We start from the raw sequence: 26,674 nt of genomic DNA on the forward strand, positions 1-26,674 counted from the left end.
CTTAATCACATAGATTTTGATAGCTTGTGTCCCCTATGTCTTTTGTTCAAAGAATCTTTTGATTTCCATCTTAGCTTCATTATTGACCCAATATTCATTCAGCAATGAGTTATTTAATTTTCATGACTTTTTGTAGATTTGAGTATTTCTCTTGGAATTGATTTCCAGTTTTATTCCACTGTAGTCTGAGAAGATACATGGTATGGTTTTGATTTTTCGAGTTTGTTGAGACATGTTTTATGGCCTAAGATATGATCAGTCTTTGAGAATGTCCCATGCACTGTTGAGAAGAATGTATATTCAGTAGTTTGGGGGTAGAATGTCTATCAGTTCCATTTGTTCTAGAGTTCCAATTAAGTCCAGTTTTTCTTTATTTTCTGCTTAGATGATCTGTCTAGCTGTCAGTGCGATGTTGAAGTCCCCAGCAATTACAATGCTATTTATCTCTTTGCTTAGATCTGATAGAATTTGCCTTATGAATTGGGAGCTCCTGTGTTAGGTGCATATATATTTGATTGTTTTGTCTTCTTGTTGAATTGCTACCCATGCCATTTTATAATGACCGTCTTTGTCTTTCTTTACCCTTGTTGATTTAAAGTCAATTTTGTCTGATATGATAATGGGTGCACCTGCTCTCTTTTAGTTTCCATTTGTGTGGAATATGTTTTTCCATCCCTTTACCTTGAGTCTGTGTGTGTCCTTGTGGGTTAGATGTGTTTCCTGGAGGCAGCAGATACTTGGTTTGTGTGTTTTCATCCATTCAGCCAGCCGGTGTCTTTTGAGTGGGACATTCAGATCATTAACATTGAGTGATAGATCGATATGTGGGATGCTCTTCTGTTCATCATGTTGGGTAGTACCTTATTGCTTTGTTTTCCCTCTTGTGCTTTTGTTTTATGAGTTGTGGACTTTAGCTATTGGGTGATTTTACACTGATGAGTATCTATTGTGTTGATATGCGTATAATTCCATTCTGAGTATTTCTTACAGGGCAGGTCTGATCATGACAGATTCCCTCAGTGTTTGCTTATCTGGAAAATTATTTCTCCTTCATTTTTGAAAAGTTTCACAGGATATAAAATTCTAGGCTGGCAGTTGTTCTGTTTAACAAAACTGAAGATGGGGCCTCAATCCCTTCTGGCTTGTCTCTGTTGAGAAGTCTGCAATTAGCCTGATGGGTTTTCCTTTGTAAGTTACTTGATGTTTTCAGCTCCCAGCTCATAGGTGTTCCTCCTTCATGTTAACTTTAGCCAGTCTGATAGCTGTATGTCTTGGTGATTCCCTCTCTTCAATAAATCTCCCAGATGTTCACTGAGCTTCTTGTATTTGGATGTCTAAATCTCCAGTAAGACCAGGGAAGTTTTCCTCAATTATTCCCCTAAATAGGTTTCCAACCCTTGTGCTTTTTCTTCTTCACCCTCAGGGATGCCTATAATTTTATATTTGGCCATTTTACATAATCTTATATTTCTTGTAGACTTTGTCCATTGTTATTGATTCATTGTTCTTTATTTTTTTACTAACTGGGTTAATTTGAAAAAGTTGTCTTCAAGCTCTGAAATTCTTTCTTATGCTTAGTCTAGTCCATTCTTAAAGCTTCCCACTGTGTTTTGCATTTCCTTAAATACATTTTTCATTTCTAGATGTTCTATTTTGTTTTTTAAAAATATTTCTATCTCTTTAGTAAATTTTTCATTCATTTCCTGAATTGTTTTTCTAGTTTCTCTGAGTTGGTTTTCCATATTCTCTTGGATTTCATTGAGCTTCTTTACAATCCATATTTGAATTTCTTTATCTGGCATTTCAATGTTTTCATTCTGGTTGGGGTCCATTGCTAAAGAGTTGGTGTGCTCATTTGGAGGTGTCTTTTTGCTCTGATTTTCATACTTCCAGAATTCTTGCTCTGATTCTTTGTCATCTGGAGCAGCTGTTTCTTATTTTGGTATTTTCTTTTATTTAGATAGGGCTTTTCTCCCTCAGTATTAATGGTGTGTTTGTAGCATATGTTGGGTAAGGACCTTCAGCTTTGCTTGTGGGTACCTTGACGGGCATCTAGGTGCTGGATGGATACTTAAGTTATAGATATTCTTAGTGTGGTAGTTTTCTCAGTTGCTAGTTATAGGCTGTAGTGGTGGTATACTATGTGTGTGGGCAGATTCCCTGTCTCTTGTTGATGAGGGAAGATGGAGGTCTTTGAAATCCTTTCTCTTTCCCCAGCCCTGTGGTCTTCTTAATGGCATGAATTATATGTGACAACTCAATTTAATCTCTGAAACAGTAGGTGGTGCTTGTAAGAATCAGCTACAGCCTGTATGATTGACTCAGTACATGTTGTAATGGGCTGTACACATTGTCCTTCCTGCTAGAAGGTAGCACCTGCAGGAAAAAGCCAGCTGCATTGTTGGTTTTTGGGACCTGTAACCTGTGACCAGCTGTAGTCCATCAGGAGAAGCACTCAAATGCCCCAGGCAATAGATGGGTCTCTGGAGCTACCACGGGACTCCTTATTCTCCACCATAGCGTAAGTGGGTAGAAGAGTGAGGCTGGGTTGGACCAACCTGCTTTCCAGCTCCACAAAGGTGGACACTAGTGCTGTCTCAGCAGTGGTTGAGGGTCAGCTCCCAGGCTGCTGGGGAAATCCCCCAGGGAGGGACTAAAATGTCCTGCCAAGACAGAAAGTCTGCTTGTGGAGGTGGACCCATCTGGGATTCACAATTTGGCTGTCAGGAGTGGGTTTCACTCTTTCCCCCTCCTCTCCTATCCCAAAGTCTCCTTCCAGTGTCTGGCCACAAGCTGAAACTCAGACTAGCTGGGCTTACCAGCAGTGGCACTATAGGCTGGGAGCTTCCCTGTCCAGGATCCAGCCCTGGACTGAAAGTGTGGCTTTCCTGCAGGGAGAGGGGGTGCCCGATGAGTCCACTGCAGCTCATACCCACACTGCACTCTCTTTTCAGTTCTGTCCATGTGAGCTCCCTCACTTCCCAAAATTTAGTTCACAAATCTCCCCTCCATGCCCTCAAAGAACATGATTGAGTTCTGGGAGTATGGGATCTGGTCTGTGGGTTTGTCTCTGGGTCCCCTAAGTTCAAGAAGCATGCTGGTCCTGAATTTCTCATGGAGTGTTCAAGCAGGTGTTTAATGTCCCTCTGCTTTGGGGTATACCCTCCTCTACTGCAGCAGCCAGGCGAGCAGCACTGGCGTGGGCCAGCGGGCAGGGAGCTCACAGTCTGAGCACTCCTTGGTCTGCTGCAGATCTTTAAGAGGAAAGGTGTGAGCCCCATTCTCTGTGGGAGCCTTGATGTAGTGGATATGCCAATAGAGGGGAAGTATCTGCTTCTGAGAGCTCAGGCTAAATCATGCCTTGGGGCATCCATGCCTCTTGGCAGCAGTGGGCAGGGAAGGGGAGGGGGAGGAAAAGAGTCTTAATGCAGAAGAGCTAGCACTCTGGTCATCTTTGTCCCTCTCCCTGGAAGGCAGCCCTCCTGGAATATCTAACCTCTGGGACCACACAGATCCCCTGGGGACCCCCTCCAGCCCCTGTGGCCACCACAGGTCTGGGCTGGAGTTGGAAAATGTTTGTGTGGGAACAACTGACATGAAAACTGAAGGGCTGACACTCCCTGGCTAGGACGAAGGCACACAATGGGTGGAGAAGCAGTATGGCACACGCTGTCTCAGCTCATGTCTGTGGTGATAGGAAGTGACCCTGAGAGGGCTGGCAGCCTGGTGCTTTGTTTTCAAGCAGCTCCAAGTTCACTGGTGGCTGCAGCTTTTGGTCTTATAAGAGCAGAAAAGCTCACCAGGAGTTCGGGAGCCTGCTGACTACCAGAGGTGTGAGGGAAGGAGAAACAAAACCCCACCTACCCTTTCCATGGGACCCTAAGTTTCTTGGGGATTAAACTCTGCTGATATCTTGTTCCTTCTTATTCTGCTCTGCAACCTCTTCCCATGGAATCTCTGGTAGGTTCTGGAACTTTTTGCTCAGAATTACACCTGAGCTGTTTTTGTTCATCTAAAACTTTCCTTTCTGAGACGATCTGGTGACCAATGTCTCTAGTCAGCCATCTTCCAGAAATCCTCCAAAGTCACTCATTACACCTTTCTGAATAATGTGAAAAAGAATGAGCTAGGTAGTAGTACTGCTAGGGAGTGGTAAGTTGCCTTATAGCAGAGTATCTACTGGTTTTTGACAAGGCTTTGTCTTGGACATTGAACTGTTCAACATATCGGTGACTTCAGTGAAGACAGAGTATTTTATTGTGTTTTCAACTGGCACAAAGCTGGAAATGAGTTGAACTTGTTAGATGCCATCATCAATATTTACAAGGTCTCACCAGATGACACAGTGGTCCACAAGCAATCAGATGAAATTTAACAAGAATAAATTTAGGTTCATCATCAAGGAGTGAAAAGCCAATTGCATAAGTACAGGATGTGGGAGATCTATCCTAAGAGTTCTAGTCAACAACATTAAGAACCAATCATTGTTGAGCGTAGTGCCTGACACACAGTGGATGCTTGAAAAAGGTTTGCTAAATGAATGAATGAACAGATACTGTGATACAACTGTTTTTTAAAAGCTCCTTAAATTTTAGGTTTAATTAATATTACATGTGGCCTGCTTAAGGAAATTAATAATCCCAGTGTACTCCTAATTGTCCAGGCCACATCTGTGATACGGTGTCTAGTCCTGAAAACATTTCACAGGGACACTGTCAAGTCAGAGATTACCTTAAGAAGAGTCACCCAACCAGCACCCATCTGGACCCTTTTTTTTTTTTTTTTTTTTTTTACCACATTTAAGTCAAAAAATTAAAGGAGCTGAAGATACAAAGAAACCAGACGAAAACATGAGAGATATGTAAGTTGCCTTAAAACATTTGAAGACTCATTTGGAATGAGGAGCAGACTAAAACTCATATAGCTCTGAAGAGTAAAATTGGGACCCATTGGTGGAAATCAGAGGAAACAGATACTGGTTCTGTATTAGGAAAATCTTGAAGAGCCATCCAAAAGTGAAATGGGTTTCTCTGCAAAGTAATGAGTTCCTTGTTACTGGAAATGTGCTGGTTGAGGCTTCATTTTTATTGAAGGGATTTGTGAAGTGAGATATTAAGCTGGATGACTTATAATGCCAATATTCAGTGATTTCACTAAGGCTAGAGAGGTTCCATGGGCGCCTAAGAAACTGCTTTGCAGCTCTCTCCTATAACATGACCTTGGGATTCTGTGCACACTCGCAGCTTTGTCATTTAGCAGATAGTTGCATACTACGATGAATCTCATTTTCTCAAAACATAAAAGTCCTCTTCAGATGTTTAATATAATTTCCATGTTTTCTTTCACTAGATAGTTTCTTTGTTCCGTGTATGCGTGTATGTACTCTTTACATTTGTTCAAACAGGGCCATAAGAAAATTTGAAACAGACTGCATTTATCATAGGTACGAGTCACCTAGAATACTTTCAGGAAAAGCAATCTGATGATTTACCTTTTATGTATATTTCCAAAGCACTAAGTTACAAAGACCTAGTGTGTAGGGCATAAAGATAAGTAAGCAAAGGCAAACAAGAATATCCATCACAAAAGCCATTAATGGCAAGAAGACAAGTTTTAAATGTACAATTATTTTAAAAGAAGAGGAAAGGTTGACATTGATGGCTTTCATCATATATTTAAAAGTGCCAAAGAGCAAAGCCATTTGCCAAGCAAAGCAGAGAGCCCTGGGCTACCTTTGTGAATTTGCTGCCTGCAGGCCAGGCCACTCTGGACTCCTTTGCCCAAGCACACAAAAAATTACCATTTCCAGTTCCTTAAAACTGGCCCTATCCTTCATTATTTTGACATTCAGCATATCATAATATTTTTGACTACCAGGTTCACTTTTCAAAAAGCACCTTTTGAAAATTCTTTCCCAAGTTAGCAATACTTCAAATCTTCATTGCTTGAGTCTGCTTTTCCACCTCCTGCCGGTCACTGAGATCATATTTAATCAGGCTGGGCTATGAGGCCCCTGTGTCAGGCTGGTACCCAGGCATGGATGTGTGGCTTTTGGACAGTGCCATAAAATCAGAACCAAAAGTGTCAAGTACACAAAGATGCTAAGTTAGAGGGAACAGATTAATATAAATAAACCAACTGTGAAAGTATCTCCACAGTTTAAAAAAGATATAATGGTGGTTATGAAAATCAGAGTGAACACAAATACTCTATTTTTTTTCATTCCATAAACAGATGTATTGGTGCCCTTGGATGCTATGGTTTATGGGAAAATTAGTAAGAAATAGACTTGGCAGCATGGGGGTAATGAAGGTAGTGGGAAGATTAGGGCAAGTCCTGGGATAAGGAGCTTAGATAGTATTTAGAATCCACAAGGGAGTTATTGAAGGATTTTATTTGCTTGCTTACTTTGAGAAGGCAATAACTTGATCAGAACAGTCCTATAAGATGCTCAATCTGTCAGTTCAAAAAATCTGTGCAGAAAGAGACCTTAAGTAGGAAGGTGAGTCAGGAATCCAACAGAGAAGCCCAGGATGCAGAGCCGAGCTGAGCTGCCATTTGAAAGATGACCACCTGCTGACCGCCAGCCTCAGTTCCATCCGGCGTGTGCTGCGTTCTCAGCTCTAGCCCTGCAAGACAACAGGCTGCAATCCCCAAGCAAACTTGTGCAGCTGGTGGCGAGTGAACACCGAGCACGGGAACCAAATGTGCCGCAGCTGAAGAAACAGGGTTGTACCCAGGGACTGTTTTTCTGAGTATGGTGCTCCTGGGGGTGGTGACTGGGCAGAGGTGTGGTGGAGCTGGGAGGTATGGTAGTTCCAGGTTCAGGGGACTGGCTTCTCACTTCTTCCAGGCGGAGCAAAATGACTGTCCTATTCCCGCCATAGTATTTTCCTCTCTGGCTGGCTGGCTTTGCTATGAGTGTGTGTCGGGCAAAGATAGGGTGAGGTGAGCACTGGGAAAGGGAGACTGGAGAGAGGAAGGGAATCATGTCTGTTCTCTCCCTTCTCCCATGGTGCCGCCTCTGGAGAAGGTCAGGAAAAGTTCCCACCCAGCAGGCTGCAGGCTCCTGGGGCTGGAGCTTTTCGCTGTTCCGGACTCGGTATGACTGATGTGAAAATGCTGAGTTTCCTGAACGGGGCCCATGTACCCCTGGGGTAGTCTGACTGCTCTGCAGATAAAAGTGTTGGAGGCATTGAGGTAAAGCATTTGCAATAAAAAAGAAAAATGAAAACTGGAAACCATAAGAAAAATGAGAATTACTGGATCGAGTATGAAAAATGGCAGATGTCAAGGCACTTGATAATTTTTCTGCTAACAGACATCGTGAAGATGAAAGTTGCCATGATTCTTCTTTGCCTTTTTTTCCTCTTGCTATTGTCACAAGATCCAGGAGCATGAGGGATGGTCATTTGGGTGTTGCAGTGCAACATAAAGCAAGGCAGAAGCACAGAATCCCCTTAAATGAGAGTATGAACACTATAGTAGGTTTTGTTACCTGGAATTAGATGTTGAATTACGACTCTCTAACGGCGGTCCTCAAACTACAGCCCGTGGGCCACATGCGGCCCGCTGAGGACATTCATCCGGCCCGCTGGTTGTTTTTGCTGCCGCTGCCTGTCCTGCTTAGCAGCCGACTGGCCCGGGGCCCACAGTGCACATGTGTGGAATGTGCCCCGCACTCTTCAACAGCCCTCCAATGGTCTGAGGGACAGTGAACTGGCCCCCTGTTTAAAAAGTTTGAGGACCCCTGCTAGACTTTTGTGTTTTCTATAGGAAAAGCTTTAAATGCAATTATTTATTCATTGAAAGTTCATAGTCACAACACTTAATGCACACCTGCTGTATATAAAGTACTCCACTAGGTACTATTTATAAAATTGAACTCAGCTATTCAGTTATGAAAATAAACCATGACCCACCTGCCATGCAAAGGCCTATTAGAAACAGGCAATATGCTCATGAAAATATGTTTCCTTTGGATTTCACAGAAATACTAATTTAGGGAGGAAAAGTCACAAGTACTTGTTTTATGACACTATGTGTATCCTCTTAAATAGTTAATACAGGAAACAGAAATGGTGGCCATAAGTAAAATAAGATGATATTGAGTAAATGTATGTGTGACCTAATTCAAGTTTGGTGGTCCAAGTAGTATTTTTCTTGGCCTGTAAAAACTCCAGGTATTTATAAAACTGTTCTAAATAGTAAAGTAATAGAAGTTTTTTAAAAATTAAGTTCATATATTTGAGCTCAATTTCTCCCTCTTTTGGTTACTATATATGTCACCAGTTCCCAGCCATGCAGTTGCTTATTGTAAATGCTCAACAATTTTTAAAATTTTTCATTCAAATTTGGTTTTATTTTTTCATTTTTCTATGTTAATGATGCATAATATTTTACATATTTATAGGGTACATGTGAATTCTCAAAATTAACATTAAGTAAAAGGGTAAAAATTCCATGTGTCCCAGATTAGAAATACCTTAGAATTTCTATTCATGTCTATTTTCTTCCATTCTATTATTTTCTTTCTCTTCATACCACATTTATTTAAGTCTTACTATTGATTTATATTTATTTAGTACTTCAGGAAACTTAGTATTGTTCTGGAATTATAGAGAGTCCTTCTAGCTGGTCTGTCTTGCCAAGTCTTTGCCAGTTCTCTTCTCTCCGGAAGCAAGTGGTGTGACCACACAGACGTAAGAGAAGGTTTCCCGTCTGACTCCTCCCACTGTCTCTCTGCATCACAGAACCTGACGCCAACTGGCTCTTCCAGACCATAATCAAGTGGAAAATCAAATCTAGTCAGAGTTCAGAAGGGGTGGGAAAATGAACCTAGAAAGTCTAATGTGGAGAAAGGCTTAAAGTTGTGGAGTATCCTTAAAGTTTCACGGTAGTGATCTTTTCTTTGGCAATACTGCAACATAAACAGGTATTCATGGCTAGCTAACCCATGGGCAGCACCAAGTTGGCATTTACACTCTACAGAAGAGGTACCTAAGGAAAAATGGTCCAAGTTACTTGCCACAAATCATACAGATTGACAGGAACACAGTCTGGGTACATGTGTGTAATACATTTCTTTTTTTACTTTATATATATATATAAGTAATGGTGTTTCCTATGGAAAAATTAGACAGTGAAGATGAGCAAGAAGAGAAAAAATATACATCATCCAAGCACCCAGCATGTTAATGTTGACATAGTTTCTTCTAATTTTCTATATATGTATGTGTATATATGTGTACATATAGTATACATACACATTTTTTTGCCAAATGAAATTATTAATATATGGCCTTATGACCTTTTTTTTTTTTCACTTAACAAAATACTGGGAATGTCTTTTTGTGTTTTTAATATGCAACTATTTCAGTGTTCCATTTTATGATTATACACAAACTAGCCAGCCTTCTCCTTTAGACATATCTGTTGTGTCAAATGTTTATTGTGATATTTCCAAAATGAACATTCTTCTTCCAACATCTTGGTGCTGCTTTTTCTTTAATTTCCTCAGTTTTAGTTCGTAGAAGTGGCATTGATAGGCCAAAGATTCTGTACATCTTTAAGGTTCTGATACACATGACTAAATTGCCCTCCCAGAGAGTTCCAGTAATTTAAGGCTTTCCCACCCTGGGGCACCTGAAGACTTTGACTCAGAGCTTTGGAGCTGCGGTGATGTGTTTACTGCCTCACTTAGCCAGCAGCATTTGCAGTCAGCCTCCAACCTTATTCCTAAGATTGTTTCTGGTGATGAATTTAGGTTTGAGAGGGATGCCTGTAGATGGTCCTGGATGCAGGGTGGGTAGACTCACTGAGACTTTGGAAGTAAATCACTTTGGTCTTCCTAGCAAACCTCTGCCAGGGGTCTCGGCTCACACAGGGTCAGCTTCCAGGAACAGGTTTTAGCTCAGGGTCTCTTATGTTCAGGACAATAATGGAGTAAAAAAAAAACAAGGCCAAAAATCAGGGTGATTTTTCATTTAGTGAGCTTAATGTGAATATGCTCACTATTCACCTAATAGTGAATGTGATATGTGAATGGATAGCTACCCACATAGGAACAAAAAAGCAAACAGCAAATAAGATAGTGAATCTCCTTCCTAGTCCTTCTTTTGCAGCCATGGATACCTTTTATTTCCTAACTTAGCATTGTTACATTTAGGGATGGGTTGCTGAGAGACAATGTGACAGATCACACTTGATTTGGTATGTGTTTACAAAGACGTGTGCATACCTAGCATTCCTTTAGTCATGGAATCCGCCACACTATGGTTCAGTGTCTTGTCCTGTCATTTCCTATGTCCCTGAGCAAGTACTTTCACTTACCTGAACTTCACTTTCCTCATTTACAGTTATTCCAATTTTATCGGGTTGCAATGAGTAGAAATTAAGTATTTAAAGTACCTAAGGACACTCCCCAGCACCATTGTTTGCTTAGTAAATATTTGGTGAATTAATAAATTCATGCTCTCAGGAGCTTACTTAGATGTTAGTTTGCTTTCTGATGAGATTCTGCTTGCTCATTGTACTTACCCCTATCTGAAGTTGTTTATTTTCAAATTTACTACATATTGTCTGTTTCTCCATCAGTACAAAATGTCCTCAGGAGGAGAGTAGATTCCCGGTGCCTGAGACAGTGCCTGGCACACAGAAGGTGGTGAACCAATCGGTAGTTGTGGTTATGACTTGCTCACATTCTTTCCAGAGACCCCGTCTTGTGGCCAGGAAGCCGCGCAGCCCAGGACCATCCCCCTCCCCCTCGTCACGCCATTCACCGATCTATGCTTGCTTCCAGCCATCCTCCGCTACATGAAGAATGACGGGAAGATCCATTTGGTGGTTTTCAACAACCTGCAGCTGGCCGATGGGAAGCGGCACAGGGTCCTCCTGAGACTCACCAATGTGCAGCGAGGAGCTGGCTCTGTAGAGCTCTACCTGGACTGCACCCAAGTGGATTCCGTTCACAATCTCCCCAGAGCCTTTTCTGGCCTCTCCCAGAGTCCTGAGTACATTGAATTGAGGACTTTCCAGAGGAGGCCACAGGTAGGAGCCCACAGACCATTCTTTGAAGTGCAAAGGGTGGGCTACCAAGGCCCTGGGAGTGCAAAGGAGTGTGCTGAGAAAAATATGCCTGGGTCTAATGCTGGCTGTGTATTAGAATTGTGTGGGGAGCTTGGAGAATAACTGCTACAGGGCCACCCTCAGGACAAACGGAATCAGAATCTGTCTGGTGGTGCTAGGCATCAGCATCTTTTTAAATTACTGATTCTCATGTGAAGCCAAAATTGAGAGTTTCTGTTTTCAATAATTAGTGGAGACTTCAGATATAATTGTAAAGTTGGAAAGGATTAGCAAAAATAACTACCTTAGGATGATAACATTACCTATTTTCAATTTTCTATAATGTTATTAATATTTATTTCAATGAAAATTTTAAACAGAATGATTGGAAACTGCCAAGCACTGGGAATGGCATTTTTCACAGGTCTTGTCAGAACATCCACTAATGAAAAGGAATTTATTGCTAGCTTAGTTCCATGTGGTCTAAAAAAAAAAAAAAAAATCCCATCACCTTTGTCTTCTGTTTTACACCATGTTAATGGTGATTTTTTATTATATCATTGCACCTGCTGTAGAAATTGCCACATACATGTCTTTTAGGATTTTGTGTTAAGAAATGTTTTGTTTCCTATAAAGAACTAATATTCTCTGTCCTTTCCAGTAACGCATAACTAGTTACAGTTCCTGAATTTTATGTGATATAGAAGTCAGTGTCAAACTCAGTAACTATGTTCATCTGTCATGGCCCATAATATTTTTGTCTTCTATCTCTCAATCTTCATTTTCCATTTCTATTTTATTATTTCATTATATAGGCGTTAGTTACAAGCTTCTCTGAGCCCTTTGTACAAAGAGACAGGGTGTAAGCAATAATTTCCATTACAAGTAGGAATGCTGTGAGGTTTTAGATAGTAATATAAAAACTATGACTCTAACCTTGGAATTTTGTGCTTACACAACAGGAAGCATTTTAAAGCAGAAATGCCAAGAAAACTAAAATCAAAAGGTTTTTTGTTTGTTGGATTTTTCTTTTTTTTGGTTTTGCAGAGTCATAGAAAGAGAGATTTTTAACATAGACTTACATATAGAAAAAAATCAATGAATAGAAAGATATGCTAAACTTTATTTCTGAATCCCCAAAGTAGCCCAAGTAATCAGAGTAACAGTCAAAAATTGTGTCACTGGTCATTTCAGAAATTAGTATCCACCACCAAATAAGTCAATCTCTAAAATATAGGACTCAGCCTGACAAGGTAATCAGAAACTATACTCATTGGAATTTTCTCAGAAGTTTTACCTCCTTAGACTATTAGTAGGGATCACAGTGGCTTGGTTTCATGGTCACCTACTCATTCAATTAGTCAACAAATAGGCACACACTAGGCATTAGGGATACTGCGGTGAGAAAAACCAGTTGTGGTCTTGGCCTCTGTGGAGCCTCTGATGTCCAACACAGTATCTCTTACATAGCGCATGCTGCATGAACCTTAGCAAAATTAAAAAGTAGAATTCCTCTGAAAATCTTTAGCATGCTGAGTTCTAAAATAACAATGTTGACTTCACATTGGCAGTTAACATAAACTTTTTCCATCATATATAAATATAATAAAAATGAGTATGAGTAAAAGTTACAAGATAAAAGGGTGAGGAAATTGACTTTTTGACTAACAATGAATGATTGACATCAACTAGTAATATAAAAATATGATACCAACTACCTAATGATCATAGAAGATACTATTTATTTGTTCTCATAGCCCATGGAAATCAGAGGCTTTGCTAAAACATGGAGCTAACTAACGCATCCAAAAATAATACTGTTTAAAATTGGGATCAGACACTGGGCATGGTGGTTCACACCTGTAATCTCAGCTACTTGGAGGTTAAGGCAGGAGGATGGCTTGAGGCCAGAAGTTTAAGACCAGCATGGGCAACCTAATGAGACCCTTTTTCTAAAAAATTGGAAAAAATAGCCAGGCATGATAGTGTGTTCCTGTAGTCCTAACTACAAGGTGAGAGGATCACTTGAACCCATCTATTTGAGGTTGCAGTGAGCTGTGATTATGTCACTGCTTGCAACCTGGGCAACAGAGTGAGACCCTGTCTCAAAAAAAAAATAAAACTGGGATTGGTATCTTATTTATTATAGTCTAAAATCCATGAACAAATTTCAGACAATTCTTAAGAGGCTACTGTTACAAAATAACTGTTTTACCATGTAGGAAAATAGCTTTTCCTCTTCTTGGCCACCTTGATGAACTTTCAGGCCGAGTTGGATACCAGCATTTTCCTAAGCTACTGGCTGCTTCCATATTCACTTCAGAAAGCTAGGGCTGGCAGGCTTTAGGAAAAATGTGAATCTACAAAATTATGTAAGATGTCAGAGTCCGAGTATACAGGGCTGCTGTGTTATGAAAATTGCATGAATATGTAAGTACATTGGCTTGTGAACAGTGTCAGCAATCTATGGTGTGACTGTGATTTCTTCCAGGACTTCTTGGAAGAGCTGAAGCTGGTGGTGAGAGGCTCGCTGTTCCAGGTGGCCAGCCTGCAAGACTGCTTCCTGCAGCAGAGCGAGCCGCTGCCCACCACGGGCACAGGTGTGGTGAGCTCCTGGGCAGTGTGCACGCTCCATCAACACAGACAAACTCCAGGTCCCCTGGATGCACTGGGTCCCAGCAGAATCAAAGTCTAGGACAAGGAATATTTTCATTGCACTTTTATTGTTCTGACTCACATGAATCTGAACTAACTAGCCAGTGGCAGCATTATTTTTTTATTTTTGGTGAATTAGAGAAATTAAATTCAGACACCCTAATTTTTTAAATCATCTTGTCATCATGATTCTCCGAGGAAGCATTTGGTTTTGAGCCACTTATAAATGGCTGTCACTGGCTGAATGCTCCTTGCCTTTTGGTGTTCCCACAGGAGACTTTAACCGGCAGTTCTTGGGTCAGATGACACAATTAAACCAACTTCTGGGAGAGGTGAAGGACCTTCTGAGACAGCAGGTAATCAACAGGACAGACAGCAGAAAAGCCCCACTCTGATCAGAGCAGCTCTCAGTACAAGCTCGTGGGGATGCAGTCCTGCCCAGGCAGGGAGGTGGGCTCTGAGCCAGACCTCGGGGGGCCCACACAATCCCTGACCCCAGGACTCTACTAGACATGCTCTGGAAATGGGGACCAAGCTTGTGACAAACACAGCGTGGTCCCATGTCTAAGTAGTAGTATGTTAGCAATGCTGTAAGAAGTGTGACGTGGCTGCTTTCATTCCTGGATGGTGTCAGGCACTCCTTTTCAATGCTTTTCTCCCTTTCTCATCTTTAAAGGTCAAGGAAACAACATTTTTGCGAAACACCATAGCGGAATGCCAAGCCTGTGGTAAGTGCTTTTCTAGTGCCTGGCTCTTTCTGAGCCAGGTGATGCAGACTGGTGAAGGTCTTGCCTGCGCTGACTGCGTTTCTGAAGGTTCAGGAAGAAAAGTTCAGTGGAAAACCAAAGCTCATTTTGCATCCTATGTGTCTTCCCGGTGGGGAATAAGCCTGTGGATTCCTGTTTTTCTCTAGGTCCTCTCACGTTTCACTCTCCAACGCCAAGCACCACACTGGTGTCCCTAGCACCCCCGGCACCCCCAACACGCCCGCCACGCCGGTGCGACTCCAACCCGTGTTTCCGAGGCGTCCAATGCACGGACACCAGAGACGGCTTCCAGTGCGGGCCCTGCCCCGACGGCTACGTGGGAAACGGGATCACCTGTTCCGACGTGGATGAGGTAAAAGTTCCCCCACACAGAGGAGGGCTCCGCTGAGCCTCCTCCACACCCTACAGCACCTGGCAGAAGCAGCCACGCTGATGAACAGAGGATGACTTGGGTGTCCTCCAGGCTCCCTAGAAACTACTTCCTTATGAATCCTTGGAGTCCATGAGACACCGTGAGCCTCCGAAGGAGGCATGGCACACGGTTGTGGCCATGTTTGCCATTCTTCCCGTGTTTCCAACTCTTCTACCAGTCCGTGTGGCTACAGTGCCGAACCTTCTGCCAACAACTGCATTGATCATGTCTCTTAAGCAGTCTGTGTTCCAGTTTTGCTTTTCCCATGATTTTGCAGATGTAGGAGGGGAGGGCTTTTATAAGGATGTATTTTGGAGGTCAACAATGGGTTTCTTCAGGCTTCCTAGATAGAGGAGCAGAGGGGACTCTCATGCCAGCAAGACCTGCTGGGATGGCCCTGTATGTAACCTGTGAGCAATTAAAAGTGCCCAGGATGAAGCCAGCAGGATCCAGCAAACGTGGGCTGTCCATAGCAGGTGGCAAGGTTGCCACCAATATGTGCCTTTTCCCTCTCACCCAGCCAGAGGAGGGCTGCAAGGAGAAGTGGAAGGAGGGGCTCACACGGGCAACTTAGGCGCACGCTGACACCCACGGACTCCCACAGGTTCACAGCAGCACTTGGCTAACTACCTTCCCCGGTAGTAAGCAATTAAAATGGTCTCTAGAAATCCCTCAATTGGAGAAACATCTGTACACGTTTCACAGAAGTGCATCTGGTTTTTATCTGTGAACTAGAATTTTCCTCCATTTGAAAGGGCAGGAAGTGGTCATGTTTTTTACATTAGTCGAAGTGGTTAAAAAAAAAACCCAAAAACAAAAAAAAGGAGCAGAACCAATCCCTGAGACTCCAAAAGCCTTGGAATAGCCATGGACTTGATAGGGTGGAAGGCAGGCACAGACCCTGATGGATCATACCTTCCTGAAGAAGCAACTGCCCTGGCTTTCCCTGCTCTAGGTCCTTCGTTTAAGTAGTTGGTTTGTTAATACCAGTGGGGTCATCTAACAGCCAGCTGACAAGCGGTCCAGGGACACGGTCCTTTCACAGAGATTTGTGAATTCCAGGTTAGAACACCAGGGAGCTGCTTACACTGGGAGGTAGGCTGGCTAACATCAGGGCCCCTTTCCACCCGGATATGCCATTGTTCTGTAAAGCAGCAAAGCCTGCTGAAAGGGAGCCTAGGTTGCATGGGGCAGACATTCAATGGGTCACTAAGAAGTTTGAAACTTTTATTTCCTTTTAGCATTGTTTTCCACCAAAAAACAGTTACATGACTAAACAAATGTGCAAACAGATGAAGAAAAGTTTGAGAGAGTTTTTTCTGTGAACTTATTTGTTTGTTTGTTTGGTCTCCAGTGCAAATACCATCCCTGCTACCCAGGCGTGCGCTGCGTGAACTTGTCTCCTGGCTTCAGGTGTGATGCCTGCCCGGTGGGCTTCACAGGGCCCATGGTGCAGGGTGTCGGGATCAATTTTGCCAAGACAAACAAACAGGTGGGCTGAAGTTATGGTTTCTCTTTGGTTTTCCTCTGAACAGAGCAATTTTGGTTGGTTTCCACCTCTTCAGTGTAACCTGTCACCTCCTTGAGCAGCCAGTGCCATGTGGAATGTCAGGGTGCACAATGAGCAGATTGGGAAGTTTCCAACTCATTTCTGAGTGTACATATTCATAATGTCTAGAAGAGAGGAAGCTATTTCATTGGGATAATAGAGTATCACCAGAAAACCAGTCGATGGGTCAATACTGGCTATGTGGCATAATTTCAGGCTTATTTTGTTGATGGCCATTGAAAATTTTGTCCTGCAGAATAACTTGAGAATCAGGGAAACAAATAAAAGCTTTGAAAAATTAGGTCACTTTCATAAAGTCATTGTTGCCAATCAGAAACTGTTTTAGAGATGAGGGGATTTCAAGAGTAGAAATGATCCCCTGAGGCAACCTCCCCTTTTTCTTATATAAGCTATAAATTGCCATAAAGCACTTGAGTACTTTATGACAGTCTCCATTTATTTCCAAGTGTTCTATATCCTGGTCATTATTTAACTGACTGACTATGAAATTCTTTTTGATGTTTTCAGCCCTTGCAAATGGCTGGTCTATAAATATATTTTACTACCTTAGAGAAATTATTATATTAGCTTTGAAGAAGGGCAGAGGTTCATTATTTCCTAGCTGCCTATCAAAGGATTCTAGAGGGCATGATTTTTTAGACTAGAAAAAGGCAAGCTAGACAAAGGAATGACAAGAAGCCATTAGAGTGATGGCCCAAAGTCTTTCTAAATCTCTGAGACTAAACCAAGGAAAATAGACAAAACGAAATATCAGGTGCTTGCTGTAAGGTAGTAAGAAACACTTCCCTGTGGACTTCCAGCAACAGAGTAGATCAAACTGAAGTAGAAGGGAGTACCTTGCTAAAATTTAACAACAAATGTTAATGCATCCCAAGGCCAAAAGAAATAAAAGGAAATGGTGCAGTTTCCAGAAGTAAAGAAGGAACTCACACCCAGAACTGTGAGTGGGGCCAATGCCACAGCAGCTCATGGGAGGCGGCAGTGGGGTCTGCACCTAGGCGTGGGGACCTGGGGTTCTGTCACATACATGGGGGCAGCACATGCAGTCTCAGAACTTGATAAACACCTGCCGTCAACCCAGGGGCCTCAAGAACTACCCTGTTCGTTACAAGGAGGTGGAAAACTCAATGAGCTAACAACAAAGAAGTTTGATTTTAGCTTTGGGATGTGGTTGACAAAAATGAACACGACCCACAACAAACAAAAGCTTTAAGCTTAAACGACTTATAGTTACAAGTTCCAGATCTGTTACACACATAATGCAGAAACACAAGCCAAAAAATTAAAATAATCATCATCCCCAGAGCAGTAAAATCCCCAGAGCTCTGGTGAAAGTCAAAGGCATGCCACCATGTAAAGACACTCCAGAAGTCAGGGCCAGTGGAGGGCTCACAGGCAAAGTCAGGGCTACTAATGATATGCCCATAAACACAAATGGCAGTTCATATGAAGAAACTACCATAAGGAAATATGATAAATGTAAAATAAGTTTAACCACTTCGGTACCAGCGTCAACTATAGTTGATAGCCACAGATGAACGCGTACAGCGACTTTAGCCTACAGCCATGATATGACTTCTAATTTTTCATTTATCAAAATAAAATTGTGAACATTTAAAAATAATGTAATGAGAACATATATGTATGTTACCTATTCTGATTTACATTATAAGTAAAGCTGCCTGTAAAGTAAAACAAGCTTTCAGTGCTTTCAAGCTTTCTTCATCACACAAGAGCAACACGGATTCGTCGTCAATGCACAGCACAGACTACCGTGTGGACTGTGAGTGCCGGCTGTGGGCAAGGTTTCACGGCCGGTGAGCGCGGTACCGAAGTGGTTAAAAGGCTAAAGAGATAAAAGGAGAACTAAGTACCATAATTACAGAATAGGCCAATTGAAAAAAAACATAAGTTTGAGAAATAATTAAATAAAACTTTTATCAATGAAAAATGTAATCAGTGAACTTAAAAACTCAACAGATGAGCAAAACACATTAGACACAGCTGGCAGGGAATTCATAGGCTGAAAGGTGAATCTAAGAAATCATCCAGGATGCATCACAGAGAGATAAAAAACATAGAAAATATAAACAAGAAGCTAAGAGTCAAAAGGAGATACTAATGAGAAAATTCAATATTCATCTAATTGTGCCAAAGAAAGAGTATAAAGGAGTAGAGAAGGAAGCTTAGAATTTTTCAGAATTGAGAAAGAGAGGAATCCTCAGATAGAAGAAGTACATCGAGTCTCAATCAGGATAAAAATGTTCCTAACTAAAAAGGTGTGGAACAGATGAATTGTGCAAGTCATCTTTGCTAAACAACTTCAAGTACCATGAAGGCAATTATCATTTTCAATTAGATTAAGTACAAATGGGTACAGATGTAGGAAGATGGCAAAAATAACCCTCAGATTACCATTCTACCTGAAATTGTATCTTTACTTCACACAAAGATATCGAAACAAATTTATTTTGCATTTTATTTAAGGAAATTTATTTGCATTCCTATTTAATCAGCATGCCACTCTAAACTTTCTTTAAACTTTTCTGTGCTAGATCTGCACTGATATTGATGAGTGTCAAAATGGAGCATGCGTTCTCAATTCTATCTGTATCAACACTTTGGTAAGTATTTCTCACAGCTATTATCAAAGCAGAACCAGTTATTAAAACAAGTATATGTTTATAGATCATAGCTCCCAAACACACATAGAACATATGGGCATAATATATTTGATTGGCAGAATAAGGGTAAAATTTTGTGCAAAAAGTGTTTAAGAGTAATTTTATAAGTAAAGTTCTTTATCTTGTAATAAAGTTATAATATTGGGCTCTTAGATAACTATTTGTTGAATTGTTGAACTATTTGTTGAATAAAATACTCCCCCTTGTATTTTAAAATATGAAAAGCTTAGTAATTCATATTAATAGTTCAATTAATATTTTACCAGTGACTACAAGATCCCCAAATGGTAATCTTTATTTTCATAAAACTTCTCAAAAGTCATTTGTATTAAATTAAATACTTAGCACTCAGGGTTGTCTATAACGTAAACATTCAAATATGGGTTTTATTTCTAAAAGTTCCTGTCAACTCTGTCCAAGATGTAACAGAGTTAACTTGCTTAATTTTTAATCAACAAAAAGACTACTGATTCCCTGTATGACTATTTCCAAGTTACCACATGTCTCTGGGAAAGTTATTTAATCCCTAGGTTCCTCATTTCTTTGTGAGTACTTTACAAATATCAAGTCATTTATTTCAATCCTTACAATAGCCTATGAACAGGCACTACTATCCCTGTTTTACAATTGAAGAAACTGAGGCACAGAAATATTAATATAATGTAATTAGGCTAATGTCACACATCTTGTAAGACTCCCAATCTGGTTACAGAGCCTGAGTTCTTCTCCACAGTGCTGTACTGCTTAGGAAGAGACAGAGATTTAGTTTTTTTGTTGGTGGTGGGTTTTTTTTGTTTTGAGATACAGTCTCGCTCTGTTGTCCAGGCTGGAGTGTAGTGGCGTCATCATAGCTCACCGCATCCTCAAACTCCTGGGCCCCAGCAATCCTCCTGCCTTAGCCTCCCAAGTAACTGGGACTCCAAGTATACACCACCACACCCAGCTAATTTTTCTTTTTTGTAGAATCAGGGTCGTGCTATTGCCAGGCTGGTCTCGAACTCCTGGCCTTAAGTGCTTCTCCCACCTTAGCCTCCCCAAAGTGCTGGGATTATAGACATGAGCCACCATGCCTGGCCTGGCCACTTCTTAGCTTTCTACCAGGACAAAGTTGGTCTGCAGAAATAGATTTGAGAGACGTTGGTACAAAGGCACCCAGAGAGAAGGAAAGTAGACGGTGGATAGAACTCCAGGGAACCCCAAAAATGAAACAGTAGGCAAAGGAAAAAGAGCACAAGCCGAGAAAAGGAACAAGCTGACAACATGTCCAGTGATGCTGAATGATCAAGAAAGATCACCAGAAAGCATCCTCTGGACTTGAGAGGGCATGAGTGACTAAAATCATTAAACTGTATGCCTTTAAGTGGGTATCTTTTATGATATATAAATTTTATCTCAAGCTATAGAAGATGAATAAGTTCTGAGGCTCTAGGTACAGCATGGTGACTATAGTTAATAATACTGTATTATACACATGAACTTTGCTAAGAGTGTGGATCTTGTATTCTCACCTAAAAAGGATAAAAAAAGGTAACTATGTGAAGTGATGGATATGTTAATTAACTATGATAATCATTTCACAATGTATATGTATTAATATATCACATCATCACATTGTATACTTTAAATATATACAATTTTGTCAGTTATACCTCAGTAAAGCTGAATAAATTGAGAAAAATAAACATTATGAATATTAATATATATACACACACACATATATTTTTAAGCTATTTAAAAAAAAAAAAGAGGTCCTGGCTAGTCCCAGAAGTGTCACTGCAGTGGGGCTGACATCGTTTGCCAGGTTTCTCCCTAGCAGCCTGCCGCATCAAGAATTCTCAATGCAAGCCACCAACGTTTGTCAGTGTTGCCCGTTCCTTTGTCATTCAATTGTAAAAGAACCAAAGGGACAGAAAAAAATAATTTTTTTTTTTTTTTTGAGACAGAGTCTTGCTTGTTGCCCAGGCTAGAGTGAGTGCCGTGGCATCAGCCTAGCTCACAGCAACCTCAAACTCCTGGGCTCAAGCAATCCTTCTGCCTCAGCCTCCCGAGTAGCTGGGACTACAGGCATGCACCACCATGCCCGGCTAATTTTATATATGTATGTATTAGTTGGCCAATTAATTTCTTTCTATTTATAGTAGAGACAGGGTCTTGCTCTTGCTCAGGCTGGTTTCGAACTCCTGACCTCGAGCAATCCGCCCGCCTCGGCCTCCCAGAGTGCTAGGATTACAGGCGTGAGCCACCGCGCCTGGCTCAAATTTTTAATTGAATCATCTCCCTGCCCCCAGAGAGAACCTCTCACTCCACCTGCCGGGATGTCATTGGGACGCTGGTGAGCCAGCGTCATTGTTTCACCATCCAGCCGCCTTCTGCCTTCACTTTATCCCCCCACTGTCTAAGCGGATGGTGTTTTCACCAACATTCACACGATCTTGCAAGACGTGCGCGTAAGCAGAGAGGCAGGCATGGTTCTCACTAGTACACGTGAAAACACGCACAACAACAGAGCCTTGGCTCGCAGTTTTGAGCCCCTGGCTCCTCGTCTTGTCTTTGTTCCTGCAGGGATCTTACCGCTGTGGGCCTTGTAAACCAGGGTACACGGGCGATCAGACAAGGGGATGCAAAACCGAGAGAAACTGCCGAAATCCAGAACTGAATCCTTGCAGCGTGAACGCCCAGTGCATTGAAGAGAGGCAGGGGGACGTGACGTGCGTGGTAAGTTGTTTCTCGACTTGCTTCATCATTTTTCCACACCTGTTTTAAACACCAGCCCTCTCCGGTTTCTACTTGCTTCAAGGTAAAGGCACTCCCGAAGTGACAGCACTGAAATCAAAATGAGCACAGAATGTGTCGGTAACAGCGTCAGCTGAGTTGGTGGGGTGTGGCGGAGCAGTCTGAAGTCCATCTACCCATCAGCTGCCCTTTCTCTCCCCATGGCCATAGGTGGCACCACCCACGTGGGCACCTGGATGCTGGAGTCCCCCGTGGGGCCCCAGCTCCCAAGCAGTTTCTGTGGAAAGGCCTAAGAAGCCAGCCACCGGGAAAGGAAGGAGCCTCCTCCTCTCCTCTTTCTCCTGCTCCATCTACCTGTTTGTGTAATTTACAAGCATACCTGCTGTCCTTTCTCACTGTCCTCACCCTGGGACTCCCAGGGTCCATCTGGCCTGACACTCCTGGGGTGGGTTGCAGTGGAGAGGCAGGGCTGTCATCAGTCCTCAGAGAGAGACCTACCGTCTCCCACAGGGAAGTGGAAGGGGGTGGACGGTGCCATTCTCCGTGTCCACCTCCCCACTGAATCGAGGACAGCTCAGTGAATGGCCACACTCCCCGCGCATTCTCCAGCCCTGCAGCCGGGCTGGGGTGGGCCAGGCTGGGCAGAGAGCAGAGCAGTCGTGGCCTGACGCAGCTCACGCGGAGCTTGTAGTGGGCCTGTCGTGGAGAAGACTCGTTCCCGTCCTCCATTCCCAAGTCCTAGGATGCAGAGTCCCCGGGGATTCTAGGCGCTGCTGATCGGCAGACCCCGGCTGCCCACACCTCCTCGCTTCCGCGCGCCAGGCCCTCCGCAGGCAGCCCTTCAGGATCTGGGGTTCACGGGTCCCCAGCAATGCCCCTGGGCAGCAGGATGGATTCTGGGAGACCATTTTCCTCTTCTTTATATCTCAGACTTAGACTCTCTTTATCTTTGTGTGTGCAAAATTTTCTACCATAAGCATATCACTTTTCAAATAGGAAAAATAAGAGTCAAAAATAAGTTAAAAAATATAAATAAACATAAATCAGTCCTTCCTGGCAACACAGATATTCTATAACAAGGTCAGGGTGAAGGAATATGCTGGCTTAGGGAAAAACCCCAACAGTTTCCCTAATTCTTGTTGATGGGGCATGTTTATTACCAAAACACAGTCATTAAGAAGCAAGTGTATATCTCTGTTTAAATCCTCATTTTCTGTGCACAAACTGACGACTCCCCTGGGATGTGGGTGATGGGGCTCTTAATATGTTTTTGAATTTGCAGTAAGGCACAACGACAGATGGTAAAGGATTAATAAACTTGGTGTGACTACTAAAATAATTTAATCTGCCAGAAAATGGCTCATTAAAAATGTATTTGTTCCTAGAGGAAATTTTTTCCTCATTGGAATGAGGCAAGGACCATACCCCATGGCAGAACCTTCCAGGCCCTCTGAAGGAGCTTCGGAAGCGGGAACAAGGGGGGCTCCGGAGGGACCCTCTCCAGGATCCTGCCTCCTAAATCCCTGCTTGCAGGGGGGCGCAGCTGACTGAGAACAGGCTCAGGCCAGCACTGGTCTGAAGGCACCTTATTTTGATTAGAGAGGCCAGGAAATTTAACATGTGCTCCCCCAAAGTCTGTTTTCCCTGGGCCCTGACTCTGCCCCTCAGACTCTCTCCCTCTCCTCTCACCTCCTGTCACAGGCCAACTCTTCCTCCCTCTGCATTTCTGGTTCCCCATCATTTTCCGGGTCCTTCTCCCTTCCTCCTTCTGCTGCTCTGCCCGTCCCTGGAAACAGGAGTGACAAGGACAGTTTTCTCTATGTATCCCCCTTTGTACTTTTTGAACTTTGAACCATTAGACTGTTCAAATACAAATAAATGGTTGTTAAATCCCACCCAACAATGCCGTGTGGTCAGCCGTCCCCTTGGGGATGAGCAGGCAGGAGCAGAGGCCCTGTCGGCAGCCGCCTCCCTGCCGGCTCAGCTTCCTCTGAGGCGCTCTCCCTCCACAGTGTGGCGTCGGCTGGGCTGGTGACGGCTACATCTGTGGAAAGGACGTGGACATCGACAGTTACCCCGACGAGGAGCTGCCGTGCTCTGCCCGGAACTGCAAGAAGGTGAGGGGGTCTGTACTCTGCAGCTTTCCAAAGTCCCGTCTTCTCCCGGGGGAGAAGTCCTGTGGCTCTCATTTAAAATTGCATTTTTAAATTCAAAGGAAGCAAAACAGCCACCAACAATAAAGCCAAGCAGCCACAGTCCTTCCGTCCTGAGGTCAGAAATAGTTCTTGTTAAGGCGAAGGTGGGTTGTCACGCTGAGCGGTGTTCTCCACCCCACCCCACCCCAGGACAACTGCAAGTATGTGCCAAATTCTGGCCAAGAAGATGCAGATGGAGACGGCATCGGAGACGCCTGTGACGAGGACGCTGATGGAGACGGGATCCTGAACGAGCAGGTACCTGCTCTGCCGGGAGGGCCTAGGAGCTGCCGCGGACCAGGGGTGATGGGCGAGCCTGGGAAGTTAACGATTTCTATTAATCACTTTAAGTGTAGCTTCCTTGCCTGGGTTCCCATAGCACTGCAGCTTTTCATCCTATAAGATTCGCAAGGGTTTAAAATATACAGCTGACAAACTTGGGCCACCAGAGTTCTAACAACTCAACGATGGGAGAAGTAGATTCAGTAAAAGTCTGAGTGTTCTGTCTTCTCTTCTTCTAGGATAACTGTGTCCTGACTCACAACGTGGACCAAAGAAACACTGATAAGGATATCTTTGGGGATGCCTGTGACAACTGCCTCAATGTCATCAATAACGACCAGAAAGACACAGATGGGGATGGGAAAGGAGACGCCTGTGATGACGACATGGATGGAGACGGTGGGTTTCTCTCGCTTTGTCTTTTATTTGGGATCCATTTGTCCTTTTGCCCCGGTTCTCTGAGAGTGGGAACAGCATTACTGACTCGGGGCCTTCCGGCTCTGGGTGGTTCTCTGCGGCCTGCGTCTGGAGGGCCCGAGGTGGACTCGTGTCTGTGGAAGGAGACTCCACAGCCCATGCCCTTTTTAAGTTTCAGGGACTCTACATCATTGATGCCGTCAAGCAGTGTCTTGTCAGGCTGTGTCTCTGCAGAGCATCTGCCTTCCCAGACTGCACCTTCCCCACCCCCACCAGCCTTTTCGGATGCAAGGGACCTGGGGCTGGAGAACTGGATGAGAGGACTTGGAGCAGGGGCACAGGCTACACATACATCGTGGGCCCTGGAAGGAAAATCCTTTCGGAAATACCACCCTGCCCCAAACACACACACCCCTACTCCAGGACGTGCACACCTCCCTACGATATGACATCACCTTCAGTGAGCTCAACCGACCCCCAGATCCAGTGTGAGCTGACAAACCAGCTCAATGAAATAAACCAGAGAAAGCCATGACTCATAGCATTCGCCAATTTCCACAACATACCTAGGCACTGTCATCATTGCTACCAGCATGACATCTTTGAGGGCAAAATTGAAAAAAGAGGGGCCCACTAGGCCCACCTCCAGCACAACCCAGCCTGGAGCCCTGGGGCCTCTGTCTTAGCTTGGACATCCAATCCACGAGGGCATCCCTGTGCAAGGGCAGCCCACCTAGCCACCGTGACCCCTCCTCTGGTCACTGTCCTGGCCCTTGACATCATAAATAAGGTAGAGTTCAGTGGATCGAGAGAGCTGTTCATTTTTAAGTCCCCTAGAATCCATCCTTTGCAGTCACCTCCAGATAACTGGTGAAAAGGGTAGTGCCTCTGTGACGATGGCCTGGCAGAAGTAACTCCCCACGTGCCTGAGCTCTGCAGCCCCTAGAAGTCAGTGACATTCCCTATCCAAGGTGCCATTTCTTTCTCACAGGAATAAAAAACATTTTGGACAACTGCCCCAAAGTTCCCAATCGTGACCAACGGGACAAGGATGGTGATGGTGTGGGGGATGCCTGTGACAGTTGTCCTGACGTCAGCAACCCTAACCAGGTTAGTGGGCTTACAGGGACTTCAAACCCCAGGCTGAGCTCCCCTGCGCAAAGGCTCGCTTACGCCAGTGTCTACAAACACCGCAGAGCCTGCCGGCCAGTTCTTTGCTGTTGCCACTTGCCCAACAGAGCAGAGGTGGAGAAATGAACACTTTAGGCATGAAGATGATGAGATGTGAACACTCCAGGAGATCTGAGACCTTTGGGACTAACCTCCCGGGCTGCAGGGTGCCTACGAGGTTAGCAACGTGAGCTTAATCATGCCCCAGACAAGTGCAAACGGAAGGTGGAAATTAACCATTGGGAGACCCATGTCTGTTTAGTCCCCAAATCCCCACACAGCCCATGTATGGACATTTCAGATTGAGTTCAGTGACACGTCACGTTTCCCTTCTCACTCCCCCGCCCAGTCTGGATAATTGAGTGTGATATGTCATTCATTTTCAGAGCCCCGAGAGAGAGGAGTCATGGTTGCGCTCTGTGACTCACTTACCATTCTGGCTCCATTCCAAACTGCAGAAGCAACGCAACATCAATTTGCCTTTACCCCCATGGCTGCGGCTGGCTCCCCTCCGAGCCGCGCCAGAGTGCCACGTCTCCACCTGCCACCACGCTGCCCCAGCGCCCCTGTCCAATCGGCTCATCTGGTGTGTGGGCAGCCCATCCATGCAGCCTGATATTTCAGAAGGCTTTTTTGAAAATTCAGCATTGTGCCTACACCAATATGGTGTTGTCCTTTTGCAGTTTTGTACCACACTAGTTCCAGAGAAATCATTCCTGAAA

At 43.6% G+C, this 26,674-nt stretch overlaps 1 protein-coding gene across 1 annotated transcript in view; it reads left to right on the forward strand.

Annotated features, from left to right (window-relative positions):
• The window catches only part of THBS4 (thrombospondin 4), a 48,006-nt gene that overhangs the window by 13,301 nt on the left and 8,031 nt on the right, over positions 1-26,674 (forward strand). The window contains exons 3-14 of the mRNA XM_012766787.2: positions 10,802-11,049; positions 13,559-13,667; positions 13,996-14,078; positions 14,399-14,450; positions 14,636-14,841; positions 16,256-16,393; positions 19,027-19,095; positions 21,718-21,870; positions 23,901-24,005; positions 24,234-24,341; positions 24,605-24,764; positions 25,774-25,892. Of these exons, the coding sequence (XP_012622241.1) occupies positions 10,802-11,049; positions 13,559-13,667; positions 13,996-14,078; positions 14,399-14,450; positions 14,636-14,841; positions 16,256-16,393; positions 19,027-19,095; positions 21,718-21,870; positions 23,901-24,005; positions 24,234-24,341; positions 24,605-24,764; positions 25,774-25,892 (1,550 nt within the window). The remainder of the gene's footprint in view (positions 1-10,801; positions 11,050-13,558; positions 13,668-13,995; positions 14,079-14,398; positions 14,451-14,635; positions 14,842-16,255; positions 16,394-19,026; positions 19,096-21,717; positions 21,871-23,900; positions 24,006-24,233; positions 24,342-24,604; positions 24,765-25,773; positions 25,893-26,674) is intronic.

Source organism: Microcebus murinus, chromosome 11 (assembly GCF_040939455.1).
Source record: "Microcebus murinus isolate Inina chromosome 11, M.murinus_Inina_mat1.0, whole genome shotgun sequence".
Lineage (NCBI taxonomy): Eukaryota > Metazoa > Chordata > Mammalia > Primates > Cheirogaleidae > Microcebus > Microcebus murinus.